Source organism: Cetorhinus maximus, chromosome 21 (genome assembly GCF_964194155.1).
Source record: "Cetorhinus maximus chromosome 21, sCetMax3.hap1.1, whole genome shotgun sequence".
Classification (NCBI taxonomy): domain Eukaryota; kingdom Metazoa; phylum Chordata; class Chondrichthyes; order Lamniformes; family Cetorhinidae; genus Cetorhinus; species Cetorhinus maximus.
In genome coordinates, this window is record NC_135899.1 from 31,450,698 (window position 1) to 31,472,188 (window position 21,491).

A 21,491-nucleotide genomic window follows, 5' to 3' on the forward strand; every position below is an offset into this window, starting at 1 on the left:
GAAGCCAATCCAAAATCACAGTCTCTCCACACTGCTCTAATTGATGGTCAACTCTGCTCACCCTCACCCCCCCCTCCCCTCAAAATGCCAACTTTGATCTCTGCCCTTGCCCGAAATCACTGACCACTTAACCACAAGCCTTGTATCCTGACTCGTTCATCCTCCAGGCCTCCTATCCTCAAGTTCCGATTGCCAAGGGCCATTGACCTCACTGGGCGGGTAATGGTTTATAAAATGATAGTTAAATTGGACAGGATCTCTGCATCCCTGGGAGTTCTCCAACACCCCCACAGGAGACACTAACCTGTCATCCACCCAATAAATATTAGGGCCAATGTTTGTGGGTGAATGATAGTGAGACATGTGTTTGCGGGTGCGTGCGAGGCAGAGACAAATGTTTGAGTGTGAGATAGTGTTTGTCTGTGTGTGTGCCCCAGTCTCTGGAGCAGGACCTGAACCCACAGCCCACTGAGCGAGAGGAGACGGTGCTACCCACTGAGCCTATGGCTGACTCTTCAATGTGTGAGTAAGATCAGCAGCTGATATGCGAGACGTTTATTCAACGTGTTACTTTGGTGTCAAGGATTGATTTCTATGTATTGTTTTTAGGTACTCCTGGAGGTCAAAGAATGGAATGGAAAGGTTTCTACAGCTTTCTGCTGTTGCTGTCTCCCGTTGCAGCCTCTCGTGAGGAGAGTAATGTCTGATTTCTGTTTGAGGATAATTGAAAGGTTGATTAAGACTGATAGATACTTCCGTAGATGTTGTTATAACTTGGTAATATTTGGTTCAGTTCGAATGAGTGATCTAAAAGAATCAGGGTGCTGGGTGAGCAGGGCTTTCACTGATTCCCCAAGTGACTCCTCAGACTGACCATTCCTGCACCAGCCCATAGAGGGAGAGCAGGAACTGTCACATTGACATCCATTTCAATAATTGCCTGTGGGATCAGTGGAACTCTTCGTGCAATGAATGGGTCAGAATGAATCAGGTGAGAAGCAGCTGTATGTGTATGTATGTGTGTGTTTCTGCACATTTGGACGTATGCATGCTTTTGCATGTGTGTGTGTGCGCGTGCACACGCGCGCATGTGTGTATGTGTTTGTGTATCTGTTTTGTGTGTGTGCGTGCATGTGTGTGTGTGCATGTGTGTACGTGTCTACATGTTTGTGTATGTTGTGTGTCTGTATGTTTGTGTGCATGTGTATGTGTGCACGCATATGTGTGTGTGTGTTGTATGTGTGTTTGTGCATGTGTGTGCGCATCTGCACTTGCATGTGCTATGTGCGTGTGTGTGTGAAAGAGAGAGAGAGACATTATAATGCAGCAGGATGATTTCTTCCTTTGGAATGTTAATGAAATTACTTCAAAGAATATGTTGTGAAAAATTTCTTTCTACAATAATGTGAATTGTTTCCTGTAATTTACAGATCACCCTCACTCTTGGATCACATCTTCGACAACAGTTCTTCCAGTGATTCTTTCAATTGTAATTGGTGCTGTGATAGTTTTGATCTGGCTTTACCTTCAGTCTAAAGGTATGGAACTTAAAAGTTATTAAACTGTCCTTTAGAGAACGAAACCTGCTGTCCTTACCCGGCCAGCTATAGATGGCAACTAGAGATGGGAAATAAATGCTGGACTTGCCAATGAGGACCCCATCTTGAGAAATAATGAGTCACAAATGATACCCTCAGTGACTGTGGTCTTCCTCCCTCTGAGTATCCCCTCCTCGATCTGTCTGCAGCTTTTGACATGGTCAGGCTCACCATCCTCATTCATTGTCCAGCATTTTGGAATTGCTCTTGATTAGTTCCCTTGTTAACAATCTGATTGTGGCCAGAACATCTCAATCAATGGCTTCTCTTTCTAGTCCATACCTCACCCTAAGAATTCTGTACGGATATTTGCTAGGTTCTGTTCTTTTCTTCATCTATATGCTGCCCCTTCATGTGATTTCTGCAGCCTCTTCTGCATATATACTATTGACATCTGTGCAATACTCTCTTGTATTTCCTCCACCTCTTCAGCAGTGAGCCAGCTGCTAGTTTTAAACCCATTCAATTTTCTTTGCATTCTATAGAAAGTAAACTTAGGCTGTGTAGTGGATGACTGATTGATTGTCCAATATGGGGCATAGAAGATATCATGATAGGGAGACAGTTACTAAGTTAAGTTACTAAGTTCACTTTCTTTCTAATAGTTTAGCGCTCCTTGGGCCCTGTACCTTCACCCAAAATGTGATGGCTTTCAACTGATCTCCTGCCATCTGTGAGGTCAGAGCCATGTGACATTCTTCTTTAGAATGACTGCCTCCAGTCCTTGATGCAGTGGCTGTCTCCCTATCATGATATCTTCTATGGGACATATTGGACAATCAGTCATCCACTACACAGCCTAAGTTTACTTTCTATAGAATGCAAAGAAAATTGAATGGATTTAAAACTAGCAGCTGGCTCACTGCTGAAGAGGTGGAGGAAATACAAGAGAGTATTGCACAGATGTCAATAGTATAAATGCAGAAGAGGCTGCAGAAATCACATGAAGGGGCAGCTTATAGATGAAAAAAAGAACAGAACCTAGCAAATATCCGTACAGAATTCTTAGGGTGAGGTATGGACTAGAAAGAGAAGCCATTGATTGAGATGTTCTGGCCACAATCAGATTGTTAACAAGGGAACAAATCAAGAGCAATTCCAAAATGCTGGACAATGAATGAGGATGGTGAGCCTGGCCATGACAAAAGTTGCAGACAGATCGAGGAGGGGTTAGTCAGTGAGCGGAAGACCACAGTCACTGAGGATGTCATTTGTGACTCATTATTTCTCAAGATGGGGTCCTCATTGGCAAGTCCAGCATTTATTTCCCATCTCTAGTTGCCATCTACAGCTGGCCAGGTAAGGACAGCAGGTCTCGTTCTCTGGAGGACAGTTTAATAACTTTTACTGACACTGGTGCTTTACTTTCAGGTCATTCACGGGTCTCCCTCTCTGTCTCTTTCTCCCTCTCTCCGTCTGCACAGTTGCTCCCTGATCTGCTGAGTACTTCCTGCATTTTCTGTTTTTATTTCAGCCTTCACAATATTTTGCGTTTTTACATTCGAGTGAACCTGCATTGCACTGCTTCTAATGCCAACATATCCTTTCTGAGGTGCAGTGCCCAGAACTGTCCATAGTAGTAGTTTAGCCAGGGCTTTGTATAGATATAGCAAAACTTCCCCATTCTATTCTAGCTCTCTAGTTACACAGACTAATATTCCATCCACTTGTTTCATTGCTTTTGTACCTGTCTCCTACATTCCAGTGATCTGTGTTGATGGACCCCTACGTATGTTTAAACCTCGCCAGTTCCTAACTTTTACCATTTAAATAAATACTCTGATCTACCCCGCTCTGGTCCAAACCAATGACCTCACATTTATGTGCATTCAAATCCATCTGCCATACTGTCATTATCTCTTTGTAATTTTATACTTCCATCCATAGTACTTTCTTTACCACCAATCTGTGTCATTGGCAAACTTGTACAAATGGTTTGCTGGTGTTGAGAATCCTGTGCAGATCCTTTTGGGACACTATTAGACACTTCCATTTCAGTCCATACTCATTATCTATGCTTGTTCTTCTGCCTAACCCATCTAACCGGGTCAATGATTTGGCTGCAATTGAGCTCTAATTTTACCAAATAGTCTCTAACATGGAATCTTATCCAATGCCTTCTGGAAGTCCATATAACCCACATCCATCGACATTCCCCTGTCTACTACCTTAGTTACGTCGTCAAAAAATTCAGTTAATTTTGTTAGCCATGACCTCCCTTTTATAAATCTACCTCGGCTCTAAAGCCAGAATCAAATATTGCACCACGTTAATCATAGTTTTCAGAGATATTTACTGGGTCACAATGTTGTTCTCCAATAGTTCATTTCTAAACTGGAATGTCTGATTAATGAGCTGATGTGAACCTACTGAATGCAGCTATTCCACTAAATTTTCTGTTTCAGATAAGCCTCTGTTGGATGGATCTCCTCATGGTCCAGGAGCTAGTGGGGAAACACTGGTTATTGAACGGGCAGCTCTGGGCCGTCCTTTCCGGCTGGGAATGCTGTACGACTGCCGATCCGATTCTCTGATCCCAGGTAATGAAATGATCTCTTTTTTATTCGCTCATGGGATGTGGGTGTTGCTGGCTAGGTCAGCATTTATTGCCCATCCCTAATTGCCCTTTTTCAGAGGGCATTTAAAAGTCAACCACATTGCTGTGGGTCACATGTCAGCCAGCAAATTTCCTTCCCTAAAGGGACATTAGTGCACAAGATGGGCTTTTACGATAATTGTTTCAGGGTCACCATTAGACTTTTAATTCCAGATTTTTATTGGATTCAAATTCCACCATCTGCTGTGGTGAGATTTGAACGTAGGTCCCCAGAGTATGACCCTGGATCTCTGGATTACTAGTCTAGTGACAATACCATCATGTCACTGCATCTCAATCGCCCATAGCTCATGATGTTTAATCTAGATCAATGCATTTTGAACAGCAGGATTTGAAGCATGTATTTACCATGTAGAGTTGTGCACTTATATTCACAGAGCTAGAGAGGGAGCTGGGGCTCATCTCTGGGGGATTGGGTTAATGGTGTGTGTTGTATGCATGCCAATGCAGACAATGACATGTACCTTTAAGAAGCTGCATAGTGACATTACTGTGACATCACCATTCGGAAGGCTGGAGGATAAAAGGTACAGCCTCCAGGTTAGATATTCACTATTGTCTGTGACTCTGTGTCAGCAAGACTTCATGTGTGCCTTGTCAGTCAGGCATATACTCAAGTAGTCAGCCTAGGTAACTGTTAGGACCAGACTAGATCAAGGCCTGTGCAGTGCTGTATATAGTTATTGCTAATAATAAACTTCATGTAACTGTTCAACCAGAGCCCTTGTCGCAGTCTCAATGGCCGGGATTTTCCATGCCTACTGGCATTAGGCGTGTTCAGTGGCATGAACGGAAAATATGGCGTGATCAGTTTCAAAATGGCGTGAAACCAGTTTGCGATCGTCTGCTCAGCCCGCTGAAACCAGGCCGTGTTTCCCACCATCGGACGTCGGGAAGCTCATTGTTATACATCTGCATATCATTATTAGGCCTACCCACCGGAATCATCCCCCCCCTCCCCACTCCCCAACTGCATCGTCCACCCTCTTCGGCGGGAAAGCTGCCAACAAGTTTCACAACAGCACATAAAAGGCGTGCACTTGGTGGGCTGCACTTTGAGGGGAACTCGGAGGTGAGTACACAGCAATGTTGCACAGCGCTCATCAGGGTCATCTGTTGGATTTCAAGCTTGCGATGTGTTGTGGAGGGTGCAAGGGCATTCCTGAGTGTTGAGGTGACTTGGGGCGAGGAGTGCGCAAGGGCAGCCCTGCAGTTCAGGTGACTTGAGGGGGTGGGGGGGGCAAGGGCAGCCCTGCAGTTGAAGGTAGCGCACAAGCACTTGGGGTGGAGGGTAGGGTGGGTGAGGGAAGCGGCCACGCATTAGAGACACCTTATATAAAGTGACCATCCCTCTGCAACTGAGACACTTCAGGCGCAGCCATTGATATGATTGGAGTCAGGCTTCTAGCTTATCTGCCCACTCAATCAACGCAGAGGCATCAAAGTGCCACAAAGTTCTCCAAAGCTTTTCACCCCTCAAGCACAGACTGAAAAGTAAGGAGTGTTTCAGTGGACTGCAGAACAGTCAGATGGCTGTGCACGTTGCTACAATCTCCTTGCTAAAGCTAAATCTGGTTTACAGCAGTGCACATACCTTCTGTGATAATGCTCCTGTCATGGAGACGCACTGGAGGCCCCAATAGTCGCTCAATTGCAGGAGGATGATGACGACATGCAATGAGAACATTCCAGTCGCTGGTGGAGGTGCTCACAGCCCCTTGCAATGTCAGCGTCCTGGTTTGGACCAGTCTCACCATGGTTCAAGCTAACAGTGCAGCCTTGCAACGCGGGTTAGGAGAATGCCTGCGCCTGAACTGAGAGCACAGCATGGACTAAGCTGCCACTAATCGGGCGGGGTGGAGGTGGGTGGGGTTTTCAGGCATGTGTGGATGGTGAGTGGTCCCATGGATGGGATGAGGACAATGAAAGTTTTTAAGAGAGAGTGAATGGTGATGGCTGGCAGTGAGTGTGATGGGTTTGTGAGTGTGTGACTTGAGAGTGATGAGAAGAGTGACTTACCCTGGTGGAACAGAGGAGATCAAAACCTTGGAATTCCCTCCCTAACAGCGCTGTGGGTGTAACTACACCACATGGACTGCAGTTGTTCAAGAAGGCAGCTCACCACCACCTTCTCAAGGGCAACTAGGGCTGGGCAATAAATGCTGGCCCAGCCAGCGCAGCCCACATCCCGTGAATGAATAACAGAAAAAAAATCATTCATCATCCTGCGGCACTGGGTGGCTGTCCTGCCCACTACCGCACTTAGTGCAAATATGGAACGGTTGCGCCCAATATCTTGCCGAGCATAGATAGCATAGAAATGGACCCCTTGAGGTCTACATTGAGACCCTCAACACATACGGTGGCAGCAGACCATAAGAGACCAACAGTATCTAATATGGAATGCACCCAACAGACCAGTCTTTTTTTAGTGTCAGTTCATACATCTAAACTACGGATTAATAATGAAGAAATTTTACTTCAAATCTGCTTTACCAATCTATGGAATTTTTCAGGATGCTGCAAGTGATGGAGAAAGCAGGGGTAGAATGGAGAACAGACTGTTCTGGTTGAAAATGATCTAACATTTTGAAGCAGGTGCAGATTCTGAACTATTCCAGGATCATCCTGGAGAGCAAAGATAATCCCGCCTCCTTCTTTCCACTACCAACTACCTGCTTAAACTTCTCCATACACTAAACTTTAACAAGTGTGCGACACTAGTTGGTTACATCAATGAGATAGAAACGATCGGCTGGAATTTTCACAGACCTTTAAAAATGGTGGGCAGAACCCAATGCAAGAGTTTTTTTAGATATATAAAGGGTAAGAGAGAGGCAAAAGTGGACATTGGGCTGCTGGAAAATGACGCTAGAGAAGTAGTAGTGGGGAACAAAGAATGGCGGAGGAACTGAATAGGTACTTTGCTTCAGACTTCACGGTGGAAGACACGAGTAACATCCCCAAAGTTCAAGAGAGTCAGGGGGGCAGAGGTGAGTATGGTGGCCATTACCAAGGAGAAGGTGCTAGGAAAACTGAAAGGCCTGAAGGTGGATAAATCACCTGGACCAGATGGATTACACCCGAGTTCTGAAGGAGATAACTGAAGAGATAGCGGAGGCGTTAGTGGTGATCTTTCAGGAATCACTGGAGTCAGGGACGGTCCCAGAGGACTGGAAAATCGCTAATGTAACCCCCCTGTTTAAGAAGGAAGTGAGGCAAAAGACAGGAAATTAAAGGCCGATTAGCCTGACCTCGGTCATTGGTAAGATTTTAGAGTCCATTATTAAGGATGAGATTTCAGAATACTTGGAAGTGCATTGTAAAATAGGGCAGAGTCAGCATGGTTTCATCAAGGGGAGGTCATGCCTGACAAATCTGTTACAATTCTTTGAGGAGGTAACGAGTAGGTTAGACAAAGGAGAGCCAATGGACGTTATCTACTTGGACTTCCAGAAGGCCTTTGACAAGGTGCCGCACAGAAGGCTGCTCAGTAAGATAAGAGCCCATGGTATTAGAGGCAAGGTACTAGCATGGATAGATGATTGGCTGTCTGGCAGGAGGCAGAGAGCTGGGATAAGGGGGTCCTTCTCAGGATGGCGGCCGGTGACTAGTGGAGTTCCGCAAGGGTCAGTGTTGGGACCACAACTTTTCACTTTATACATTAATGATCTAGATGAAGGAATGAGGGCATCCTGGCTAAGTTTGCAGATGGTACAAAGATAGGTGGAGGGACAGATAGTATTAAGGAGGCGGGGGGGCTGCAGAAGGATTTGGACTGGTTAGGAGAATGGGCAAAGAAGTGGCAGCTGGAATACAACGTGGGGAAGTGTGAGGTCATGCACTTTGGTAGGAAGAATAGAGGCAAAGACTATTTTCTAAATGGGGAGAGAATTCAGAAATCTGGAGTGCAAAGGGACTTGGGAGTCCTAGTCCAGGATTCTCTTAAGGTTAACTTGCAGGTTGACGAGGTAGTTAGGAAGGCAAATGCAATGTTTGCATTTATTTCGAGAGGACTAGAATATAAAAGCAGGGATGTGCTGCTGAGGCTTTATAAGGCTCTGGTCAGACCACATTTAGAATATTGTGGGCAATTTTGGGCCCCGTATCTCAGGAAGGATGTTCTGGCCCTGGAGAGGGTCCAGAGGAGGTTCACGAGAATGATCCCAGGAATGAAAGGCTTAACATATGAGGAACGTTTGAGGACTCTGGGTCTATACTCGATGGAGTTTAGAAGGATGAGGGAGGATCTGATTGAAACTTACAGAATACTGGAAGGCCTGGATAGAGTGGACGTGGAGAAGATGTTTCCATTAGTAGGAGAGACTAGGACTCGAGGGCACAGCCTCAGAATAAAGGGAAGACCTTTTAGAACAGAGATGAGGAGAAACTTCTTTAGCCAGAGAGTGGTGAATCTATGGAATTCATTGCCACAGAAGGCTGTGGAGGCCAGGTCATTGAGTGTATTTAAGACCGAGATAGATAGGTTCTTGATTGGTAAGGGGATCAAAGGTTACAGAGAGAAGGCGGGAGAATGGGGTTGAGAAACGTATCAGCCATGATTGAATGGTGGAGCCGACTCGATGAGCCGAATGGCCTAATTTCTGCTCCTATGTCTTATGGTCTTATGGTCTAATCCCGGGATTCCCGGCTCCATTTCCAACACCACAAATTTTTGTCAGAACTCTGAGTGCGGGCTGGTGCGGGTCACAAGCCCACACCCTGTACTCACAGCCTGGCCAGCTCTATTGCAGGGGTTGGCATCTCCGAGCCCTCTGCTATTTTTGTGGAGTTGGGTCAACTTTTCAAGGACTTGTGGTTCACAGCCCTTCCAAAGTGTCATGGACCATAGTCTCAATGAGGAAACCTTTTGAAACCTAAATTCAAAAATGTCTTAACCATGCAACCCCTCGTCGTGCCAACCTATGCCCCTCCACCCCCAGTGCCCTCTCAATACCTCCATTCCACCTTATGGCACTTCCATGCATATTCACCCAGTAAACACTCTGCACAGAACCAATAAACCCTTTAGTAATAATAGCATGTGTGGACAGTGTTGCGTTACGCCTTTAAGGAATAGCAGCATGACATTCAGCAGAAAGTAAGTATGTCACACCATCCTGTTTTAGTTTCACTTTTGCTTTCAGCAGATCACAGCACTTACAGTTTTGCTGCTGGTGTCTTCAAGCTTGATGCCCATTTATATTTGTTCTCATATGCCTATTCTAAATAAATGAACCCACAATGTGTTTACCCAATTCTTTATGAGTGATTGGTGCCTTTATATCATTATAACACACACAATATGGTGTGCCGCAGTGATTCCCTCTAAAGGTCACTGTGCTCAGCCTGGCAACAATATTCAGTACAGGTACGACATGGTGAACAGTTATGTCAAGAGACATTCTAGTCAGATGGTAATAGAGCCACAGCAAAGGAAAGTGCTGAAATCGCTGTGTGGTGACTGCACAGATAAGCTTTGAAGGCACAGTGCCAGGATAGTGCTCAAATAAAGAGCTGGTGAGCAGAATGATCCTTCATGGTGAGATTGCAGTGCAAAGCCTGTCAGTTCAGTGAGTGGGACAGTGCGTCGAGAGGACCAGCACCGGCTTAGCTCCGTCGGGAAAGGAGAGTGTTCAGGGTGTGGGCGGATCGATAGCAAGTGAGGGAGAGTCCAACAAAAAAAAAAACCATCATAAAAATCAGGCCAGAGAAGATTGTGAGTATAATGAATGAATCTTTGAAAGAGGCGACAGCGACACTCATCCCAGGTACTACAGGAGAAGGAAGGTCAAAGGGATATTGTCAGAATGTTCACAACATTCCTTAGTTTCAATTGGGATGCAGCTGACTTACCATCCGAATTCAGAATGTTAAACAGCTTGCAGAACTACGGTTTCTTGATTCAGGTATCTCAGAACCAGAAAAGCAAGCAATAAAAATTGGCCTAGCAATTGGGAATGAAGGTCTCCACAGGCTGAACATGTCAGGGTTAACAGCGGAAGAAGTAAAGGATCGCCAAAGATCTGGGCTACATCAGAAGACTGGTTCAGTAGCAGGTTAAACTTCCGTATTCATCACCTAGATTTCATGTCATTTCAACAACAGCCTACAGAATCCACTGTCAGCCAATGAAGAGAAAAGGATATGTACTGTGATTTTTCAGATGCAGAACTAGCAGACAGAATTGTTGTGATGGCGATCACATCCACTTTAATGGAAGAATCCAAAAGGCTCTGCTAGATAAGCCAAAAAGCTATAGCATCAAAGAACTACTCAAGGATGGATGTAAGTATGAAGTGATCCTTGCAGGTTGACGAAGTTACACGTCCTAAGTAAAATCCTAATTGTCGATGCACTTTCTAAAACACCCAACCCTATCAAGACATGTGAAAGGTGTGTCCTTCTGCATAGACCAAGAAAATGTCCAGCTTTCCATCAATTCTGCAAGGCATATGGCAGAAAGTGCCATTGCACTAGAGCAAAGGCTGATGTAGCTACAAAGAGCCATGCACTGATCCAAATAGACCTTACACAAAGGGTACCTTCAAGCAATGAGAATGACCATCCAATCTCCCATCAGGAACATATACATGAGGTGTTTGACAAACCAAAACATGACGATGAAGTGCACAATGAGACGAAGAGATGTGAACGCATGTTTCATACTGTCAATCTAGTGGAGAACATAAATGCCAACTTATTGTCTGAAATATTTGCTAAGAGTTGAATTATCTGCCCTAAGAAACTTAGTAACTAATTGTTACTGGTCAAGATTAACACGGGCAAGTGCCAACATACCACCCCACGAATTCTAAAACAGACATGTATCCACAACATGGAGGGCCATGCAACTTTCAGCGTTCACCTTTTCACTTATTCCATGTGTAGTGTCCATTAGTTCTGGAGTGCAAGTAAAATCAATCCTCCTGGGTGTCACAGACATTCTACATCATGGAGCTGAAAGGCCTAGCAATCACAGGTCTACTGGCATGCTGTGACCCCAGACTAGTGACAATCCTTGGGATTAGTCAGACCTCACACGGCAGATCAACCTCAGAAACTACTCCTATTTTCTCAGTTCATGACCTAAGATCAAAATATACGAATGTGTCGACAAAATTGGCCGTTTCAAGGGAGCTGCAACATGACATTTGCAGGAAAATGCAAGTCTGTCCATTGATCCACCAAATAAGTGTAACCGCCACTTACAACAGAAATTGAAAGTTGATTTGGACAAAATGGAAAAAGGCAGAATCATCAGAAGAGTACAAGAGCATACAAGTTGGTGTGATGATGTATTTCCATTATGTGTGTCATAAAGAAGGACAGATCATTGGGAATATGCCTCAATCCACAATGTTTAAACACAGCTTTGAAATGTTGTCCTTACAAAATACCCACATTAGAAGAGTTAAGTCAGAGATTTTCAGACACACAATTTTTCTTGAAGCTTGATGCCAAGCATGACTATCAGTATGTACATCTCACGGAGAAGTCCCAGGAGCTTACAATATTTCATACCCTGTTTGGACAATATTGTTTTCAATGACTTCCTCTCGGGCTATCTGTCAGCTAGGATCTCTTTTAAGCTCAATGGACCTCATTACATGCACTGTGCCAGGATTCATGTCCATCGCCGATTACATTGTTGTGGGAAAAACAAAGCAAGAACATAACCATAATCTGCACTAATTGATGCAAGCAACACATAATGAAGGGTTGATGTTCAACAGTCTGAAATGTGTCATCAACGAGCAGCAGATCCACTTCTTAGGTTCTATTCATTCCAGCGCTGGCATAAGTCCCAATCCAGGTAAAATAGAAGATATTAAAACCATGCCAATATCTCAAGATAAGGATGATCTTCGAAGATGCCTAGGTCTCTTTAATTTCTTGTCTGCATACATTCCCAATTTTGCTCAAAAATCTTAATCACTAAGGGAATTGTTGAGAAAGGATGTGCCTTTCCTATGGCATGCAGATGACCAGTACTGAAACAGTCATTATCAGAAACATCAAATTGTAATTTTACAATCCCAGGGAGACAGCTACCCTGGAGAAAGATCACTCAAAGAAAGATCTGGGAGCATGCTTGTTACAAAAGAACAAACTGATTGCATTTGCTTCAAAGTCTGTTTATGTATTCCAACAATTCCAACATTGAGCAGGAAACATTAGCTTTAGTGTTTAGAATCATGCATTTTCATATCTAACTACTTAGCAAAAGATTTGTGGTAGAGACCAATCACAAGCCACTGGCGATGATTTGGCAAAAGCCACTGACCAGTGCACTGCCAAGGTTGCAATTGTCAACTACTTTACCAAGTAGACCATTGTCCAATATTGCACAATATGTCCAGCACAACTGTCACGCACACTCCAAGTACTATTTTCAGTTTATTTGGTGTGCCTAGAGAGATTTTTACAGATAATAGTGCAGAGTTTACTGGTAAGCCATTCAGGATATGTGTGAGAAGTGTAATATTGATCACACTACTTCTTCTCCTCATTACCCTAGATCTAGCCTAGCTGAATGAATTATTCGCATGGTGAAATCGTTAATTCTCAATGTAGCGAGACCAAGCAAGGTCTGCGCATTGCAATTTTCTATCTGAGAGTGACACATTTAAGTGCAACTATGGCAGTGCGCATGTTTGACAGACCAATGCTTACCAATCTACCTACTCTTACCAATTGTACTCTCTCAGACACTAGAGAGGAACTTAAACCTGCAAGAGAAGATGACCAATATACATGATAAAAATGAGGGTACATAATTGCCAAGTTTACAGTTGTGATAACAAATTTGCATCCAGGATCATACAGAAGGTACATGACAACCAAAAAAGGTGACAAGGATATGTTCAGAACTAAGGTCCTATGAAGTCATTACACATAAAGGCACAACAGTGAAATGTAACCGAGGACAAATCAGATCCATTCCAGTTCCTCAACAACTGTACAGTTTTAGTGCATCAAGAACAAGATCCCAAATGAAACATCCAAGAATGACAATCACACAGACCTCCAAACAAAGGGCAGAATCATCCCAGATTTGCACTAAGTGTGGTAGTGGGTGTGAAAAAAGATGTTTTACCCGCCGACCACAATGGCATGTTTTCACGCTGTGTCGTCCCCTTCCCACCTCATTAATTATGCCACAGGAAACATGCTGTCTCACTGACGGGCAGCCTCTGAATTGCCTGCCATACCTCACCGTTTCCTCACTCCCGGTGCCATATTTAAACTGCAGCCACGCACACAGTTCTCAATGCTTGCAGCCCGGGTCTGCTCCAGTGAAGACATGACCCTGAAAGCCAGGAAGGGTCCAATGACCCATCACTGGAATGCCTTTCAGGGGCCCGTCGTGATGTCCCCCACCCCCACTCTGTCCGCAGGAGGTCCAGCAACCTCACCACTCCAGCTTGAGAGGTGGTGGCAGTGGTGGTCAAGGCAATCTTCTCATGACTCTAAACTTACACACTCACAAAGCCATCATACATTCACTGGCATCTCACTCACTGCCAGCTCAAGGGACATCACCACTCACTCTCTCACACACACCCTCACAACTCCATCTGGCCTCATCTCCTCTGGAGACTGCCTCCTCAGCCCTCACCACCTTGAGGCCACTTGCACAGATCAACATGTATCCCCAAACATACCCTGGGATACCCTCCTTCCCTAGCACAACCCTCATTCTGCAGCCTCTTCCCTTACCTGAGGCCACTTCTCCCCTTTCCCCAAGCAAGCCCTAGTCCTGCAGCCATTGAAAAGTTACCCTCGCCTTACAGCTGGTCTGGTAGGTAGAAACCTGCCTGTGAGCCCCTGTAAAGGTGATGTGGTGCTGCCTGTGAAGCCTGGCGCTGATGACCACGAGTGCTGCTTCAGGCAAAAAAACCTCGAAGTCCCAAGTGAAGAGCAGCTCACCAGGTGCACGTTGTTTATGTCCAGTTGTGAAACACGGTGATGTGCAATCACACCGACGTGCCCGGGTGATCCAGCGAGGGGGATGATTCTGGTGAGCAGGGCTTATAATGAGGTGCCAAAGTATTGAAATTAGGTTCCTGACGTGCAGTGGGGGAAATGCGGCCTGCTATTGACAGGTAGAGCGGACGATTGCAAACTGGCTTCACAAAGGCGTGAAACTGATTGTTGGCCTTCTCGCCATATTGCCAACGGGAGCAGATGATTCCACCCAAGGTTATCAAGGCTACAAGATCTGGGCATATCAGCAGATTACCTCTACGCTTTAGAGACTCATATATTCATCAGCTCTATATTCTTATGTAATGGTAACTAAACATGAAAATGTATTGTAAGTAGTTCAACCTCTTTGGAAGGGTGGAAAATATTTTTAAAAAGTAAGGGGATTGTTGTAATATGCTTTTAAGGGATAGCAGCATGCCATTTACTCAACAGGTGTGTCATGCGATCCTGTTTTAGTTTTGCTTTTGCTTTCAGTGCAGCACAGCACATACAGCTTTGTTGCTGGTATCTTAAACTTTATACCAAATTATACTTGTTTTCCCGTGCCTATTCTAGATAAATGAACCATTTTTTCACAATTCCTTATGAGCGACTGATGCTTTTATATCATTATAACACACATGACAGGCAGTATTGAAGCAATGGAGAGGCTGAGGGAGATCAGCAAGACCCAGAGCCGGATGTTATTCACATAGAGGTGGAAGCTGACCTCATGACTTCAGATGACACATCAAAAAGCAGATAAAGAAGAGGAAGGCCCAATGATAGAAAATTGGAGTAACTCTGGATGTCACTGCAAAGGAAGGAGAGAGGAGAAGACATTGTTATAGATGCATAGACTATGATTGGACAAACTAGAATAATTACATAGAACTAGAAAGTCACAGAATCACAGAAATTTGATGGCACAGAAGGAGGCCATTCGGCCCATTGTGACTGCATCTCCAAATGAGCATGATGACCTAGTCCCATTGCCCTGCCTTTTCTCCGTGCCCCTGCACATTGTTTCTATTCATAAATAAAGCCTTCTAAAGGCATATAAATATTAAGAGGGTGGGAAAAGGAGGAGTAGGGCCAATTAGGGACCTAAAAGGGAATTTACACATGGATGAAAGGGCCATGGCTGAGGTATTAAATGAATACTTTGCATCCGTCTTTACCAAGGAGGTACATGCTACCCAGACCATGGTGACAGATGAGGAAACTCTGTCACTAGAAGGGTTCAAAATTGGTAAGGAGGAAGTGTTGAATAGACTCTTGGTACTTAAAGTTGACAAGGCACCTGGACTGGACAAGATGCATCCAAGGATATTGAAAGAAGTGAGAGTAGAAATTGCAGGGGCACTGGCCATAATCTTTCAGTCTTCCCTAGACTCAGGGGAGGTGCCAGAGGACTGGAGAATTGCAAACATTACGCCCTTGTTCGAAAAAGGTTGTAAGGGTAAGCCCAGCAATTACATACCAGTCAGTTTAAACTCAGTGTGGGCAAGATTCTAGAAACAATTTGGGATTGTTTGGGATAGAATTAGTAGACACATGGAAAAATATGGAAGAGCCAGCATGGATTTCTAAAGGGGAAATCATGTTTAACTAAATTGCTGGAGGTTTTTGAAGAGGTAACAGAAAAGGTCGATGTGGGTAATGCTGTTGATGTGGCGTACATGGACTTTGAAAAGGCATTTGACACAGTGACACAGAGCGAACTTGTGAGAAAGGCTATTGCTCATGGAATAAAAGAGACAGTAGCAACGGGGATACAAAATTGGCTGAAAAATAGGAAGCAGAGAGTAATGATCAATGGATGTTTTTCAGGCTGGAGGAAGGTTTGTAGTTCTCCAGCGGTTGACATTGGGACCCTTGCTTTCCTGATATATATCAATGATCTAGATCTTGGTGTTCAGAGGACAATTTCAAAGTTTGTAGATGATATGAAATTGGGAGTGTTGTGAACCGCGAGGAGGATGGTGTGGAACTTCAAGAGGACATAGGCAAGTTGGTGGAGTGGGCAGATAGGTCGCAGATGATGTTCAGTGCGGAGAAGTGTGAGGTGATGCATTTTGGTAGGAAGAACATGGACAGACAATATAAAATAAAGGGTGGAATTTTGAAGGGGGTGCAAGAGCAGAAAGACTTGGGTGTATATGTGCACAGATCATTGAAGGTGGCAGGACAGGTGGACAGAGCAGTTAATAAAGCATATAGTATCCTGGGCTTTATTAATAGGGACATAGTGTACAAGAGCAAGGAGGTTATGCTGAATTTATATAAGGCTCTCATTAGACATCAGCTGGAATATTGTGTACAGTTCTGGGCACCAAATTATAGGAAGGATGTGAACACATTGGAGAGAGTGCAGATGAGGTTTACAAGGTCCCAGGGATGAAAAACTTCATTATGAAGATAGATTGGAGAAGTTGGGACTGTTTTCCTTGGAGAGGAGAAGGCTGAGGGGAGACTTGATAGAAGTTTTAAAAATCATGAGGGGGCTAGTCAGAGCAGATAGGGAGAAACTGTTCCCGCTCATAAAAGGATCAAGAACGAGAAGGCACAGATTTAAAGTGATTTGCAAAAGATGCAAATACGACATGAGAAAAAACTTTTTCACACAATGAGTGGTTCGGGTCTGGGATGCACTGCCTGGAAGTGTGGTGGGGGCAGGTTCAATCGAGGAATTCAAGAGGACCTTATTATGATTATTTGAATAGAAACAAGGTGCAAGGGTACAGAGAAAAGGCAGGGCAATGGCACTAGACCATAATGCTCATTTGGAGAGCCGGTGCAGACACAATGGGCCGAATGGCCTCCTTCTGTGCCGTTAAGATTCTGTGATTCTGAAATGCTCTCTTGAATGCCTTGATTGAACCTGCCTCCACCACACTTCTAGGCAGTGCATTCCAGACCCGAACCACTCGTTGTGTGTGAAAGTATTTTCTCACGTCACTGTTCTTGATCCTTTTACGAGCGGGAACATCTTCTCCCCATCTACTCTGTCCATCCCCCTCATGATTTCAAACATCTCTATCAAATCTTCTCTTAATCTTCTTCTCTCCAAGGAAAATAATCCCAACCTCTCCAATCTATCTTCGTAACTGAAGTTTCTCATCCCTTCTTGTAAACCTCTTCTGCACGCTCTCCATTGTATGCCTCAATCACACATTGTATTAATCTGCTAAATGATAATCAGATCGATGATAGCCAATGAGACTTGCACTGATAAAAAACATAAACCCGTTCTAAGAAAATGAAATGATTATTCCAGTTTATGCCATATTTTCATTCCAAAAGAGAGCTTTCTCATTATAAATGATCTACTAAATGTAGTATCTAAATTCTCTGATTAATTTCTCATTTAATACCATTAAACTCAAATCAAATCTGCCTGTTGCTCTATTTTTTCTGTAGGGGTAACATTGTGGGACATAAAGGCCCTGCGGAATGACCTCGATGTGCGACCTCAGCCTAACACAGAGCTTCAACTCATTGCATCCGATTCCATTGAGAAGAAAGCCGGTGCACTGAATGTGAACGGATCATTGAAAGCAAGTTTCTTGGGTGGATTGGTAGAGGTGAAAGGATCTGCGAAATATCTCAATGATACAAAGAGATCGAAGCAACAAGCCCGAGTGACCCTTCAGTACCGAACAACAACCAGGTTTGAGCAGCTGACAATGAGCCACTTAGGCAGACAGAATGTAACCTACCCACATGTATTTGATCAAGGGACAGCTACTCATGTGGTTACAGCAATGCTATATGGGGCTCAGGCTTTCTTTGTGTTTGATCAAGAGGTCTCTTCAACAGAGACCCGACAGGATATTCAGGGTAACATGGAGGGGATGATTAAAAAAATTCCTGCGATTGCAGTTGAGGGTCAGGCCTCCCTAAAAATGACTGATGAAGAAAACACAAATGCTCAGAAGTTCAGCTGCACCTTTTATGGGGATTTCTCCTTGGAAAACAATCCCACCACATTCCAAGATGCCATCAAAATCTACACAAATCTGCCAAATTTACTGCAACAGGATAGAGATCACGCAGTGCCCATGAGTGTCTGGCTCTACCCGCTCAATAAACTGGACTCCAAAGCTGCTCAGCTGGTACGAGACATAAGTATCGGACTGGTCAATCGCTCCCAGTCTGTGCTGGAGCAGCTCAATGAGACAGTGATGAGATGCGAAGATATGATGAGAGACAGTGTCACTGTTCAATTTCCAGAGATCAGACACAGGATAAAGAAATTCCAAGAGATGTGTCGGGAGTACACATTGGTTTTCCAGAAGACTTTAGCCAGAGTGTTACCATCTATCCGAGGAGGTGGGGTGGAGGAAGGATTATTGGTGGACATTCTGAAGAGCAAGGAGCAGTCACCATTCAAACACCAGTCACTGATCAAATGGCTGGATGACAAGGAGCGGGAAATGAATGTGGTGAGATCTTCTCTCACAACAATGAAAGATATACACGTTGTGAAATCAAGGAGTGAGTTGGATAGAGAAGTGTTGAATCCAGAGACAGAGTATGTGGTCTGCTTCACATTCACATCACTGCATCAAGAGGATTTCTATCTGTCAGGAGCAGACAGCTACCTACAATCTCACACAGCTGAGGAAATGCAGATACCAAATCCTGCTAACCGGGTTAGTGCAGAACATCATAACCAGCAGTGGTTTAACTCGGTGTCTGTATCCCAGAAGATGAGGGAATGCTCTCGATTATTCCTGGATTTTTTCACAGCCAACATAGCACGAGGGAAAACAAAGTTCATTATTGCTTCTGTGCAGGATGACAGTAATGTAGGAGCATCGATTTACCTGTATGGGAGAGGGTTTGTGGTGAGTCACTGCTTCGAACTCCCGTCACAGCCAGAGAGACCTGTGGTTAGTGAAACAACACATGATAGTGTGACACTCCAATTACAGCCACCAAGATACGGTGCTGGTGAGATTGTTGGGTACGAGGTGGAGTACCGAGCTACTCAACAGGAGGAATGGACAACTGTGGATACATTGGATAATTCCCACACAATATCTGGGTTACAGCCAGACCAGGAGTATCAATTCCAATACAGAGCAGTGACCAAGGCAGGAGTCAGCATGGTCAGTGAGAGTTACAGTGTCACCACACTTCCTACAAATAAATCTGCTGATAGAAATCCCAAAGTTAAGACAATTACCTCCAGCAAGAAGTATGCAATAAAGGAGGAAATAAAGACAACAGTCAATGAATATCATTATACTTCAGAGGGATTGAAACCAAAGTCATCCTCTGCTGACTGGGGACAAGGAGATTCTCGTATACCAAGAAGTGATGGGGTTTTAATAAAAATAGAAAATGAACCAAAGAGACTGGCTGAGAAACTTCGCAGAGGAAGTACATTAACATTCAAAGGGAACCTTCCCATTTACACAATCCCCTTAAAGAAGGAGACAATTGACAAAGATGGATACTGTGTAAAATGCTCCTTTGGAAAACCCACCACAAAACACAGTGTCAGGTCAATTATTGTTCTCGGGGCAACAGGAGCAGGAAAAACAACCCTCATCAATGGAATGATCAACTACATCCTGGGTGTGGAATGGGAGGACAACTTCAGATATAAATTAATAGACGAAGGGACGGGAAGATCCCAGGCTGAAAGTCAGACATCCTCAATCACTGCCTATGAACTCCACCATCGAGAAGGATTCCAGATTGATTACTCTCTCACTATCATTGACACTCCAGGATTTGGAGATACCAGGGGGATAACCCGAGATAAATTGATCACTGATCAGATCCGAGAGTTCTTTACTTCCCCAGCTGGTGTTGATCAGATCGACGCCGTGTGTTTTGTTGCTCAAGCCTCTTTGGCTCGCTTGACTCATGCCCAGAAATATGCCTTTGATTCAATTCTTTCCATTTTTGGCAAAGACATTGCAGAGAACATCCAAATCCTGGTGACATTTGCAGATGGGCAAGTTCCCCCAGTTCTGGAGGCCATCAATGTTGCTGAGGTACCGTGTCCCAAAGATAAAAAAGGTTTTCCAGTTCACTTCAAGTTCAACAATTCAGCCATATTTGCTCAAAGTCCAGCTCCTGGAAACTCTTCTGGAACCAAGAGGAGCCCTGAGGATAGCAATGAGGAGGAAGAGGAGGAGGATGGTGATAACTTTGATGCAATGTTCTGGAAGATGGGATCAAACAGCATGAAGAAATTCTTTAGAGCTCTGAGCAAAATGGAAACAAAGAGTTTACGCTTGACAAAGGAAGTCTTCAGGGAACGTCAGCAGCTGGAAACTGCAATAGAGGGATTGCAGCCTCAGATCAAAGCGGGTCTGACGAAACTGGAGGAGATCAGGAGGACACAACAGACTTTGAACCAAAATCAGGTCGATCTGGATGCAAATAAAGATTTTGAGTATGAAATTGAAATCACAGTTCCTGTAAAGATAGATCTCAGTGGGACTGGTAATTATATAACCAGCTGTTCGATATGTCACTTCACCTGTTACGATTCCTGTGCAATTCCTAATGATGATGGTAAAAAGGGATGTGTAACATTGGACCGGAATGGATACTGCAGAGTCTGTCCTAATAAATGTTTCAGGAATGTTCATTTCAACCAAAAGTACAAATTTGTCTATAAATGTGTAAAGGAGAAGAGGACATACAGTGAGCTGAAGGAGAAGTATGAAAAGGCATCTGGTGAAAAGATGACACAGCAGAAAATCATGGAGAATCTTAAGCAGGAATTCGCTGATGTTCAGGATATCGTGTTGGAGCTGATTGAACAATCATCCCAGAGCATTTTAAGACTTGAAGAAATAGCTCTCAGACCAAACCCATTATCAACTCCAGCTTACATTGACCTGTTGATTCAAACTGAGAAAGAGGAGGCTAAGCCTGGGTACCTGGATAGAATCCAGTCACTAAATAAAGTCAAGCAACAGGCTGAAATAATATCAAAAGTTTCTGGGAAAGAAGAGCTGTTACCAGAGGAATGGAAACAATATCAAGCTGGAAAGGAAAGGAAAAAGGCCAGAAAAGTAGTTAAAGCAGTGATATTCTGGTGTGTGCCATTGGATCAGTCATAAAGCCAATCAAATTGAAAAGTATGTTGATGAATATTAATATAATGCAGCTGTTCCAAATATGGAAAACAGATGTTTCACCCAGTTGATCATTTTAAGCCTTTACTGATTTGAGTAACTCTTTCCAGCTGTTTCTTATCTGGAAAACAGCTGTTTCACTCAGTTGATAAACCAATGCCTCATTCTGTTTCACTTGTTGAATTAACTATATCC

The 21,491-nt window shown here is 44.0% G+C and overlaps 1 protein-coding gene across 1 annotated transcript in view; it reads left to right on the forward strand.

Annotated features, from left to right (window-relative positions):
- The window catches only part of LOC144695155 (uncharacterized), a 28,974-nt gene extending 7,693 nt beyond the window's left edge, over window positions 1–21,281 (forward strand). The window contains exons 2-3 of the mRNA XM_078566051.1: window positions 4,004–4,138; window positions 17,611–21,281. Of these exons, the coding sequence (XP_078422177.1) occupies window positions 4,102–4,138; window positions 17,611–21,281 (3,708 nt within the window). The 5' untranslated portion in view covers window positions 4,004–4,101. The remainder of the gene's footprint in view (window positions 1–4,003; window positions 4,139–17,610) is intronic.
- Window positions 21,282–21,491: the final 210 nt, after the last annotated feature.